Source organism: Neovison vison, chromosome 6, assembly GCF_020171115.1.
Source record: "Neovison vison isolate M4711 chromosome 6, ASM_NN_V1, whole genome shotgun sequence".
NCBI lineage: Eukaryota > Metazoa > Chordata > Mammalia > Carnivora > Mustelidae > Neogale > Neogale vison.
The window spans coordinates 112,668,388-112,681,070 of record NC_058096.1 but is presented as its reverse complement, the minus strand read 5'-3'; the positions used below and the strand labels follow the sequence as shown (position 1 = coordinate 112,681,070).

Sequence of the window (12,683 nt, the reverse complement as noted above, 5' to 3'; positions counted from 1 at the left end):
GCACACACACACACACACACACGTGACAGTTTCTGAAAAAGGTAAACATTCCAGCTCCATCAGGAATAAAATGGAACTTGGAGTGAAACCATCAACAAATTTCAAAATTCACACCCAATCACTGCCAAAACCTAGCAGGAAAAAAAAAATTGTTATTTTTAGACTGAGAAGAATTTTCTAGAGCTTTATACAGCTGGGTACCAAAAAACTCTTGGAGCCACATGCAAACATCATTTACTAAGTCCCTCAACACCTAGGAGGAAGGACAGAGCTGCTGTAGTTGAGTAAGAAGGAAAAGATAGGGAGCTACAGTTAGTCTCTCTGAGTTAGCCACATGGGAAGCCAAATGAATAGAGCCAAAGCAATCTTGCAGCGTACTAAAGGTAATGGCCTCCCGCTCCACTCAGATCCACTGCATCTGCACTGAACCACCATTCTTTTGTCCATCTGCAGTCTTATTTAGAACTGCTCTCTTTCCTTTAGAAACATTTTTATAACCTTGGGAACATGTATATAATCTGAACATACGCAATGGAAGGACACTGTGTATGTTTCAGGAACCTTGGATCAAATCAATTTAAAATAGTATCTGCAACATGAAAAATCACATCCTATGTCTGTGTTTTGTTTTGTTTTGTTTTTAATTGGTTGAATGTTTCTTTTCAAATGTGTGTGCTCCATATCATCAACTAGTGAAAGATAGCTGTAGTTGGCATATTTTGAAAGCCAAGAGTTTTAACTGTAAAGAATGCAGTGGCAACATAACACAATATAACACAAATAGCGTGCATGCGTTTTAAAGTCAAACAGGTATACAAGTTGGGGGCGCCTGGGTGGCTCAGTGGGTTAAAGCCTCTGTCTTCGGCTCAGGTCATGATCTCAGGGTCCTGGGATCAAGCCCTGCGTCAGGCTCTCTGCTCAGCGGGGAGCCTGCTTCCCCCTCTCTCTCTGCCTGCCTCTCTGCCTGCTTGTGATCTTGTCTGTCAAATAAATAAATAAAATCTTAAAAAAAAAACCAGATATATAAGCTGTCCCACCTAATAGCTATAGTAAGTTATTAAGTTAACTTTTTAAATTCACTTTTCTGAATCTGGAGTTCCTTACTGGTAAAGAAAAGACAATTCCTATCTCTATCTAATGGGGCTGTTCATAAAAATGTATGTAATATTATATATCTGCAATCATTCCCTGGTTCAATTAATGTTCTTTCCCTCACCTTCCTCCTCTTCTATTACACACACACACTCCACTATATAGTTATTACCAATTTACAGGGAATTAGAATAAAAGAGATTTAAAGCCATGCTTAGCTTAACATGGTCTTCCTCTAGCGATTAAAAAAATTCAACAGTGTGTAATGCTTCATGACTATTATTATTGTCATCAATTATCACTGCATTGTAGATGGGAGAAACAACCCTTTTAATAACAGAATATTTGGAGTAATAAAGGTGAGATATCTAAGAGTTTGCTCTAATAAAGCAAACAGGAACACAGACCCTGCTTCAAGTTCTTCCCGATAGCCCCTCACTATGTATCTCACTAAGAAAACTGCATGCAGTGGGAGTGACTCCTCCAACACTTTCACTTACTAACTCTTCTAGTCATAATCTCCATGATTTCATTATTCTCCCAAGCCACACCTTCCTCCTGAGACCTGAATACACGTTGGGATGCTACTGAGCCTCAAGCAATATACTGCTACGAGAAAAGACGTGTTACGGCTCAGTGTCAAGTGCAAACAACAGCAGATTGTTTCTGCCTTAGACTTTATGAATGCAGAGTGCAAAGGGGGATACAGAGTCACTCATTCCTGACTGCTGTCTCCTCTTCATTATTGTGAAGACTATGTACAGCTCTTTGCTCTCACCGTGTCTGCTATACACTTCCGTCAGAATAAAAGTATTGTGCAAAATATGTGGTTGACAAAACATTATCCCTGGATATGTTGATGGCTCTCATGCCTGGAGGGAACTAGATTTAAGGACATCTCTATAATATTTAAGGCTTCTATTTGCTCTCATCATTTAACACATTAGGAAGGAGAGAAAGAGTAAAAATGTGAAAAAGATTTTAAAAACCTAGGAAAAAAAAATGAAACATTCAAAAAGAATACTATCTAATATAAAGTTCAGGGGGGAAGGGAGAGTACTTAAGAGTGGTACTAACAGTACCATGCTGTCTTGATGATGACAGCTTTGTAATAAAGCTTGAAGTCCGGAATTGTGATGCCACCAACTTTGGCTTTGTTTTTCAATATCCCTTTGGCTATTCGAGGTCTTTTCTGGTTCCATATAAATTTTAAAATTATTTGTTCCATTTCTTTGAAAAAGATGGATGGTACTTTGATAGGAATTGCATTAAATGTGTAGATTGCTTTAGGTAGCATAGACATTTTCACAATATTTATTCTTCCAATCCAGGAGCATGGAACATTTTTCCATTTCTTTGTGTCTTCCTCAATTTCTTTCATGAGTACTTTATAGTTTTCTGAGTATAGATTCTTAGCCTCTTTGGTTAGGTTTATTCCTAGGTATCTTATGGTTTGGGGTGCAATTGTAAATGGGATTGACTCCTTAATTTCTCTTTCTTCTGTCTTGGTACTGGCACAAAAACAGACACATAGACCAATGGAACAGAATAGAGAGCCCAGAAATAGACCCTCAACTCTATGGTCAACTAATCTTCGACAAAGCAGGAAAGAATGTCCAATGGAAAAAAGACAGCCTCTTCAATAAATGGTGTTGGGAAAATTGGACAGCCACGTGCAGAAAAATGAAATTGGACCATTTCCTTACACCACACACAAAAATAGATTCAAAATGGATTAAGGACCTCAATGTGAGAAAGGAATCCATCAAAATCCTTGAGGAGAACACAGGCAGCAACCTCTTCGACCTCAGCCGCAGCAACATCTTCCTAGGAAGATCGCCAAAGGCAAGGGAAGCAAGGGCAAAAATGAACTTTTGGGATTTCATCAAAATCAAAAGCTTTTGCACAGCAAAGGAAACAGTTAACAAAACCAAAAGACAACTGACAGAATGGGAGAAGATATTTGCAAACGACATATCAGATAAAGGACTAGTGTCCAAAATCTATAAAGAACTTAACAAACTCAACACCCAAAGAACAAATAATCCAATCAAGAAATGGGCAGAGGACATGAACAGACGTTTCTGCAAGGAGACATCCAGATGGCCAACAGACACATGAAAAAGTGCTCCATATCACTCGGCATCAGGGAAATACAAATCAAAACCACAATGAGATATCACCTCACACCAGTCAGAATGGCTAAAATCAACAAGTCAGGAAATGACAGATGCTGGCGAGGATGCGGAGAAAGGGGAACCCTCCTACACTGTTGGTGGGAATGCAAGCTGGTGCAACCCCTCTGGAAAACAGCATGGAGGTTCCTCAAAATGTTGAAAATAGAACTGCCCTATGACCCAGCAATTGCACTACTGGGAATTTACCCTAAAGATACAAACGTAGTGACCCAAAGGGGCACGTGCACCCGAATGTTTATAGCAGCAATGTCCACAATAGCCAAACTATGGAAAGAACCTAGATGTCCATCAACAGATGAATGGATCAAGAAGATGTGGTATATATACACAATGGAATACTATGCAGCCATCAAAAGAAACGAAATCTTGCCATTTGCGACAACATGGATGGAACTAGAGCGTATCATGCTTAGCGAAATAAGTCAAGCGGAGAAAGACAACTATCATATGATCTCCCTGATATGAGGGAGTGGTGATGCAACATGGGGGCTTAAGTGGGTAGGAGAAGAATCCATGAAACAAGATGGGATAGGGAGGGAGACAAACCATAAGTGACTCTTAATCTCACGAAACAAACTGTGGGTTGCTGGGGGGAGGGGGGTTGAGAGAAGGGGGGTAGGGTTATGGACATTGGGGAGGGTATGTGCTTTTGGGTAAATTGGAAGGGGAGATGAACCATGAGAGACTATGGACTCTGAAAAACAATCTGAGGGGTTTGAAGTGGCGGGGGGGTGGGAGGTTGGGGTACCAGGTGGTGGGTATTATAGAGGGCACAGCTTGCATGGAGCACTGGGTGTGGTGAAAAAATAATGAATACTGTTTTTCTGAAAATAAATAAATTGGGTAAATTTGAAAAAAAAAAAAAGAGTGGTACTAACAAATGGGCTTTTTTAATAATCTGAAAGAAAGTATATACCTAGATTGTATCAAATCCAGCAAGGCCCTCTGTGGGAAGCCTAAATCTGTATCTCTCTCTCTTTGTATCTCTAACTCTTTTCTCCTCCTCCTGTTCCTCCTTCTCTCCCTTTCTCCCTCTCTCCCCTTTCTCTCAGTCTTTCTGTCTCTATCTATATGTCTGTCTGTATCTATTCTCTCCCTCCCTTCCCTTCCTTTTCTCTCCCCATCCCTGCTCCTTCTCTTCATCATCCTTTACCTTGAGTAGACAGTAAAAGTGATGAAAAGGCATAGATGTCAAAAGTCTTGCATAAGAGAAATTCAGTTTTCTCTAGGGGACCAGACAGATCAAAAAGTTCAAAGCAAATTAAAAAATATGAGGATAAAATTAATGCTTTCTCTCTGAAAAGCAAAAATTAGTTCATCAAGCAACTTTTGGGGGCAGTCTGAACTCCTAAAGGATCTAGAGAACAAAGTTAACACAGCCACATCAATTTAAGCTATTAGGAATAATGTGTTTAAACAGCAAACAAGTCCACAGCAAATGATTAAGGGTTTCTCCCCAAAGTAAAAAAGGACAAACAAAGCTCTAGTAAATAATGGTTAATAATGGTTGAGATCCACTTAGTAACAATAATTTGTATATCTGTGTTTGCTTTAACAATAATGCAGTCCTATATTCCAGCTATGGTTGCACTTGTATGCAAGTTTAAGTAATTAGAATATCAAAACTCACAATACAATATTATGAAAGAATTATATTTACATAGAAAAGCCATTAGGGACTGAAGGATTCACTCTCTGTTCTTTTCCTTTTGAGTATCTACATTTATGGTGCAGGACCCACAAGTTCCACTGGGAAGCAAAGATGGCAAATACTTTTCACTTGTTCCCTCTTGCTGACACAGCAAGTCAAAACTTTAAAGGGACCACAACATTCTGTTACATAAGTTACAGGAAAATGCAAACATCAGTACCTTGATGTACATATCAAAGTGCGTACTCCTGCCTACTTCAAGGAGCAGTTCAAAAAAATATGAGAGTATCTCAAAAGGAAATGAAACAAAACAAAACAATGAGCTGCTGAACAAAGAGACTTAAATTATCATTAGTCCAGACTCTACAAACACTGTAGGAAAGTGGTATTTCTTTCTCACTAATGTATAGCTATAACAAGAGTTTTGATTCTGACAGCAGAAAGAGAAATAAAATTCATGAAAACACAGCTCAGCCAAGTCTAGATTATTGAGGGTGTGATTATTTGATCTGTTTTCTCTCATCTTCTCAGCCATCTTGTATTATCATGTTCCTATTGCCTCAAAAAGAGAGCAAGACAAAAGAAGGCAATTCTCTACATCAGCTTTTATAGATTTCAATAACAGGTACTTGAGGTTATTGACTGAGGTTCCCAGATTATTTGTAAAATGGATCCATTTTCTCTTTGTCCCTCAAAAATAAATAACGAGAGACACCAGCCCTTAGTGGATTTAAAAATGAGACAATCATTGTGTTTTTACCTTGAAAGTGAAGATTTTATATATATATATATATATATATATGTGGTCTTTTATATATATATATATTCCCCCCCTCCCTAAAGTTACTCAGCTAAGGAGAAAAGACATTTTTAAAACAGTGGAATAAAAATGGGTGAGAACTGGCCCAAGACTAAGTCACTGGTCATCAAGACCGTGGTCTGGTTTTATAAAGCTCACCTCAATAAGGCAGAAACAAATGTTCTGGGGTGGGGGTGGGGGTGGGGGAGGAGGGAACGTGGAAATGATGGTGATTTAAACCTGAACAGATTCTCAAAAACCAGACCAGACACCGTCACCAGTAACCCTATACACAAAATACATTCCATGCAAAAATCCTGGTTTCTCTTAACTAACGCAGCCATGTGAAGGAAGAATCAGGTCATTTTTCTAAACATAGAATTATCACTATGATACAAAAAGCTATTCAGGAGAGTTTATATTTGCAAAGTCAGCATCAGACCCATAAATTATGTGAGTCAAACCTCTTTTCAATCAGGTTACAAAATATTCACTCTTGGGAAGCATAAGTTAACTTAAAAAATAAGCACCAGTGTGTTTCAAGAAAGAAAAAGAGAGAGAGAGAGAGAAAGAAATGAAGGAAGGAAGGAAGGGGAACGGAAAGGAAAAGAAAAGAAAAAAGAAAAAGAGTGAAGATATCTGCTCCCAAGAGGCAGCATTTAAAGGACAGTAGGGTGAAATGTTATAATTCCAATGACCTTTAGGTCTAAGAATAAAATGAAACTGTATTCGTCAGACATTCTCAAAATGTTGGACTAAATTGCATAGAAACGAAGTGTGTTCAGGATGACCAGCCATGGGCAACAGAGACAGGACTGAATGTCACAAGTACATCCAAGTATGGAGTTTTTCAAAAAGCATATTCAAATAATATGAGGCCACCAGGGCTGGCAACAAATTGAGTCCTAACCAAAGAACCAAAACATAGCATCAGAAATATTATAAACCCTTATGAAAGTTAAGACAAAATAAAACAAGAGAAAAGAGCTAGCCAACTATATCTGAAATATATTCAACACAAATATCCTCTTTACCTGGAGGGATTCCTGTCATCCACAAACTGTCCCCAACCTGCCCTCCCAGCTTGGCTTCTAAATACCCTCACGCTATCCCTTAGTCTCACTGCTCTGTTCCATTCCCAAATAAGAGAGGCATTTTCTCCTGGAAAAGAGCAATTGTTCCTGGACTGAGATGTGTTCACCAGTACCTCCCTACAAGGCCAATAACATTCTCTGCTCTGTCATGGTATTTTGCTTGGTATTTATTTTCTCTTCTTTCTGTCAGACTTGACTGGAAGATATTTCCAAAAAACCTTCCCTTATTTGCCCTGGATTCTGTAACATAAAACTGTCAAACACATGATCTTTAGATTAAAGTAAAATCATTGTAAGACAAACACTTGCCATTAGAAATCACTTAATTAAATAACAGGAAGAGTATATGTCCACAATATATAATAATGACCTGAATGTTCTTTAATAAAAAAGCAAGAAAGCAAAATTGGCCAGAGCTTTGCTATTGTTGATTGGTTGGTTAGGTTTATAGGTAAGGTCATAGTGACTGATGGGTGATTAAATGACTTCTTGAATGTATTAAATACCTATATAGTCAAACACTCATAATGTCAAGCAATGACTCTTGATTCTTGGTAAACCAGTGTTTTTACTTACTTATTTGTTTGTTTTACATAGTGTTATTCACTCTCAATAAGCCAAAAGAGTATTTCTACCCTCTGCAAATTCCTCAAAATTAATGGAAATGAAATCATGGGATCTAACAGCTATTAGCAGAACAAAGTCCTAAAAGAAGGCAATACCATTTAAAGAAAAGGGCTCTCTTTTGGAGTTGAGGTAGCCTTCAAAACCTAGATCTATCAGACATACCACCATGAACACTGTTATCTTGGGTCACTTCCCTGGTTCTTCTTTTCCTGAACTATAAAATGTGTTTAAGACTCTCTACTCATCCCCCCAGCCCCAGCCCCCAGCATCTTCTGTGACATTAATGATAATGTGTGTGAAATTTAGCCCCGCACCTGGCACACTGTCAACTGTTCATTGACTTTGAAATAAAAAAGCTATATTCAAAGGTCTGTGTGTGTGTGTGTGTGTGTGTGTGTGCACTTGGGAAAGAAAATGCATTGCTCTTTTTAATGTGGTATCTGTAACAAATAATTTTGATGTGGTAATTTTTTTTTTTAATTCACCATATTATATGTTGTACCACTCTCACCCTCTCCCTGACTTGGCATCACAAGTTGCAAATAAAGTAAAGTAAAGGCAGTTTTAACAGTTCAACTTTCTAACATCCTGGCAATGGAACACACCACAAGAGAAATGTGTGACAAGTTTGCTTTCAGAATTCTTGCAAAACAGAACTTTGAGTTTAGTATTGGAAATATTCAATACCATAACAAGCAAAAATGGGAATATTGAATTTTGAGCTTACATTATAGTGTAAGATTTTTCCTCCTAAAGAAACCACCTAAGCAGGGGAGTTGGGAGGGAAGATACTTCTTATCTAAAAAGCACAGAAATTTATTACTGAAAGGTTCCTTAACAGTTAGCAGAACCTGTGACCTCTTGGATCTTAATCTTAAAAAAAAAAAAAAAAAAAAAAAAAAGTATATATCCCAGTGCAGTCCAAGAGGAGTATATTTAGCTAAAATAGTATGCATCTTGAGAATGGAGGAACTAGTTGAACTCGCAGTTATATTACTTATTAGCTGTGTGACTTTGGGTAATTCATTTAACTACTCTGATTCTAAGTTTCTTTTCCCCCAAATTGGGTTACAACAGCCTGACTACACTATAGTTTGGGTGTGAGAGTCAAATGACATTGAAAACGCAAAATGCAAAGTGCTTTCTCAGCAAAGGAAGTTTTATTATTACCACATAACTATCACATTATAGTTATACCACCACCATTATAATTATCCAAGCTTTAATTCCTTAAAAGTAAATGCTTGTTTTTAAGTATTTGTGTATATGGACACCTGAGATGGAAATGTTGCTCCCACTTTCCTGAATGAATAATGAAATCACAGTACTGCTACAAGAAAGACTGTGTTCTAGAGTCAGAATTCTGGGCCTTAAAGTGAAGTTCACTGCACTTAAAACACACTGCATGGGGGTGTCTGAGCAGCTCAGTTGTTTGAGTAGCTAACTCTTGATTTGGGCTCAGGTCATAATCTTAGGGTCATGAGATCAAGCACTACATTGGGCTCTGCGCTCCATGGGGGAGTCTGCTTGATTTTCTCTCTCCCTCTCCCTCTTTTTCTCCCCCACCCCCACCTCTACTCATGCCCATGCTATTTCTCTCTCAAAAAAAATTATATATATATACATATATACACACACATATATATGCATATATATGTACATATATAAAATTTTTTAAAATAACTTAAAAAAAACCTGCATGAAACTAAAGCTCTTATGTTCATATGGCCTCTTTCTTAAATGTGAGCCTTCCCTTAAGAAAAGGGTTCGTGTAAAAAGGCCCAGAACAACCAGACAAAACTCCTACTAATATCATATGCATGTACATTGTTTTAGAATTTTCTGGTTATTTCTTCTTTGTTCTTCACATCAATCTGTGATTCCATTAATATGGGTACCTGAAGCCCAGGAAGCACCTCATGAAAGGCCAACAAGTCTGCCAACATCTACATCATTGTAAGAAGTAATACCTTGATGCGCGAGAGGTTCATTGATTCCTTCAAAATATGCAATGGTCCCTTCCGTCCCCTAGTAGCCCAGAGTTAGTCGTCCTTTTTATTTTTGTCAACAACACTTCCTTTTTGTTCCTCTTCCTCCAACTAGGAAGTGCATCACTGACACAGACACAATATACCTTTTCATAAGGAAGGCAAATGAGTATGTGCCAGATGGGCTGAGGGGATTACAACATGTTTCCTGCTCCCATGGTGACTCAATGGGACTGGTATGAGAACTTATCTTATTCAAGAAGTCAGTTTCCCTGGCAGAATTATGAGTCACAGTTCCTGGGTAGAAAGCTCACTTTCCAATAGCATTTGGGGTGGGGGTAGGGAACCTCCTTAGATGGATTACAGTAAAGGTCATTCAGAAAGGCAACACTGCCAAGACTGCTGGAGAGATACCAGAGCCCAGAAACTTCTGGGATGTCACTCAGATCTCAGCAAGAATAACATGATCACCTCTCCCTTTTCCTTCTAGGTAAGGCAGGACATAAAACTACATTGATGAATTATTGGCATTAATCCAAACAAGTCCCGTTATAAAATTGGCCAATTTTGGCAAAGGGGAAGTGAAAAGACTTTTTTTCCATCCATTTATAATATGTGTGTGTGTGTGTGTGTGTGCGCGTGCGCGCGCGTGTGTGTATATGCATATATACATATATTTACATACACATAAATATACACATATATATGGATATATATATATATATCCATCTATTTATAATATATAGATAGAAAGAGAGAGTGCATACCTACTATGTGTCTATGTGCCAATCATTATTCCAAGTATTTGGGTAAAAAACAAAGGGGCTAAGTTCCTGACCTTGGACCATTTACAAGCAGTGAAATAGGGATGAAAGGAGAAAGGGAAGGAGGGAAAGAGAGAAAAAGAAGGGAAAGGAGGAGGATGGGAAGGAAAAGAACAGAGAGAAGGAAAAGCAGAGGAGGAGGAGACAAGAGAAAGTTAACATGGTGTCGAGAAATGATGAGATGAGTCAGGAAGGAAACTATAGGTAGATACAGAGAGGTTTGATAGGGAGGGCTATTTTAGCTAAAGTGGTTAAGTTAAGTAAGGCCTCTGTAAGCAGATAATATTCAAGCACTGAACTAAATCAAATAAGAACTAATAATAATCAGGGGTCTGTAACATATTTAAAAATCAGGACATCACCACCACTGACCAGTCAAATGGGATACTTAATCAAGCAGGGCAAACACTGGTTTAAATAGCCAGGAGCTCTGTATGTGTACTAGTACTAGTGTACCCCAGCATATGCTGAATATCAGCCAGATTAGGAAATATGCTTTCCATGAGAAAAGGGTCAACAAGTTTGGAAGTTATCTCCACTTCTCTCAGCATTGAGCTGCATTCTGTCCTAGTTATATGCCTTTTAGTCTTATTTTTGGTATCAATTAAATTCTTAATTTTTTTTTTAAAGTTTATTTATTTATTTGTCAGAGAGAGAGGGGGAGAGAGCGAGCACAGGCAGACAGAGAGGCAGGCAGAGGCAGAGGGAGAAGCAGGCTCCCTGCCGAGCAAGGAGCCCGATGTGGGACTCGATCCCAGGACGCCGGGATCATGACCTGGGCCAAAGGCAGATGCCCAACCAACTGAGCCACCCAAATTCTTTAAGTGGTATAGAAATCGAAACACATACCCAGAAAAGATAATCAGAATAAGAAGGGATCCAATCCATACCATGTGAAGAACGATTGAAGAAATATATTGGAAAACAATGTCATGGCTATGCGATCATTATTTTAACATTTTTGAAGACCTCTCACACAGAAGAGGAATTAAAGCTGATATTTAAAGTATTGTCTGTGGTCTTCAGGGGAATTATACATGAGGAGCCTTTTCAAATGAAGATATCTAGGTTCTCTGAATTAAAATTAAAGAACCACTGGACTGAGTATCCTCTATGAAATTCAAGGAGTTGAACCAGAGAAATGTGGAAATGACAGAAATGGATTTCAATTATATACACTAAAAACTTTCTAAGAACTTGGTCAGTCCAAAGACATATGGACTGTGATGAGATGATCACTAGTTAGAGTAACCACAGAGTGGTCCAGTAATTCTGGAGATGAGAGGAGTTCTGGAAAGATGAATTTTCAGATCCCTTCTGGCTCTGATTTCATATGATCCAGACCCGATGACTGAGCTTGGTAATTCAAACTCAATGTCTCTTAAGGAACAACACCCAAAGGGTGGGGTGGGGGGATGAATGTAACTGTAGGTCCTTTTTCTCCTAGATTGTAGCAGTATGACAAGAAATCATCGTTATTCATTTGCTCTTAAAAGGTCTTAATAGACTATTAGCCTCAATGCCTCTTCTACCACTGGCTGAAGTTTGGAAAACAGAGACATGCTACCATCACTGTCATTTCTTTTCCCATCGGACCTGAGGTAAAGGGAGAGAAGCAGGATTCTAGTTCGTTTGGATGTGAAGGTGATGGAAAATTCCTATATTTATACAAATCAGACCACTGCCCTAAGTACATTTTGTCCCCTGAAGACTAGAGGTATCATCACCAAAATTGATGATTGTGTCACATCTATGATTCTGTGGTACCAGAGAAGACAACGGATATAAACCTTATGTAGTCTTAACACATTTTTCAGAAAAATTTGACACATTATCCTATAGATAATTCATATTTTAATAGATTGTCAAAAGTTATTCGCTTACCTGAGGCATCACTTTGCAGGATCCCATAGAAGTAGAGACTCATCACACACCACAGGAGTCCCATCCTGTCAACATAAATACAAAGTTAAGGGAGAGTACTTTACCACACTCTAGAGCTTAAGTAATAATTACCGCATACACAAGCTAAGGATGGATGAGGAACTATTCTAGCATGTCTACAATATTAACTAATTTAATTGCAGGAACCAACCAATAAGATTTTTTTTTTAACACCCATAGTACAGATAAGGAAACTGAGACAAGTTTAAATAAGATAACCAACATCTTTTGCCTAGAAAGTAGGAGAATAATGATTAAGCTTCAGCACTCTGGCTGCAGAACTATCTCTTAATCATTCAACTACAACTGCCTACTTAAGGAAAATATTCCTCTTGACTTTTTTCACCAGGAGTCACATTTCTGGCAGATAAATTTGATCTTCTTTCCCTCCTTGGCATTCATGTGGTCTGTTCCCAACTATTAACATTTTATGATCCAGACACTTATCCTTCATAGTGATGACTAG

At 38.3% G+C, this 12,683-nt stretch overlaps 1 protein-coding gene across 4 annotated transcripts in view; it reads right to left on the bottom strand.

Annotated features, from left to right (window-relative positions):
* The window catches only part of LOC122908806 (interleukin 1 receptor accessory protein), a 128,606-nt gene that overhangs the window by 69,507 nt on the left and 46,416 nt on the right, over window positions 1–12,683 (bottom strand). For all 4 annotated transcript variants that reach the window (XM_044252001.1, XM_044252000.1, XM_044251999.1 and 1 more), the window contains one exon: window positions 12,158–12,222. In XM_044252001.1, coding sequence (XP_044107936.1) covers window positions 12,158–12,221 — 64 coding nt within the window. In that variant the 5' untranslated portion in view covers window position 12,222. The remainder of the gene's footprint in view (window positions 1–12,157; window positions 12,223–12,683) is intronic.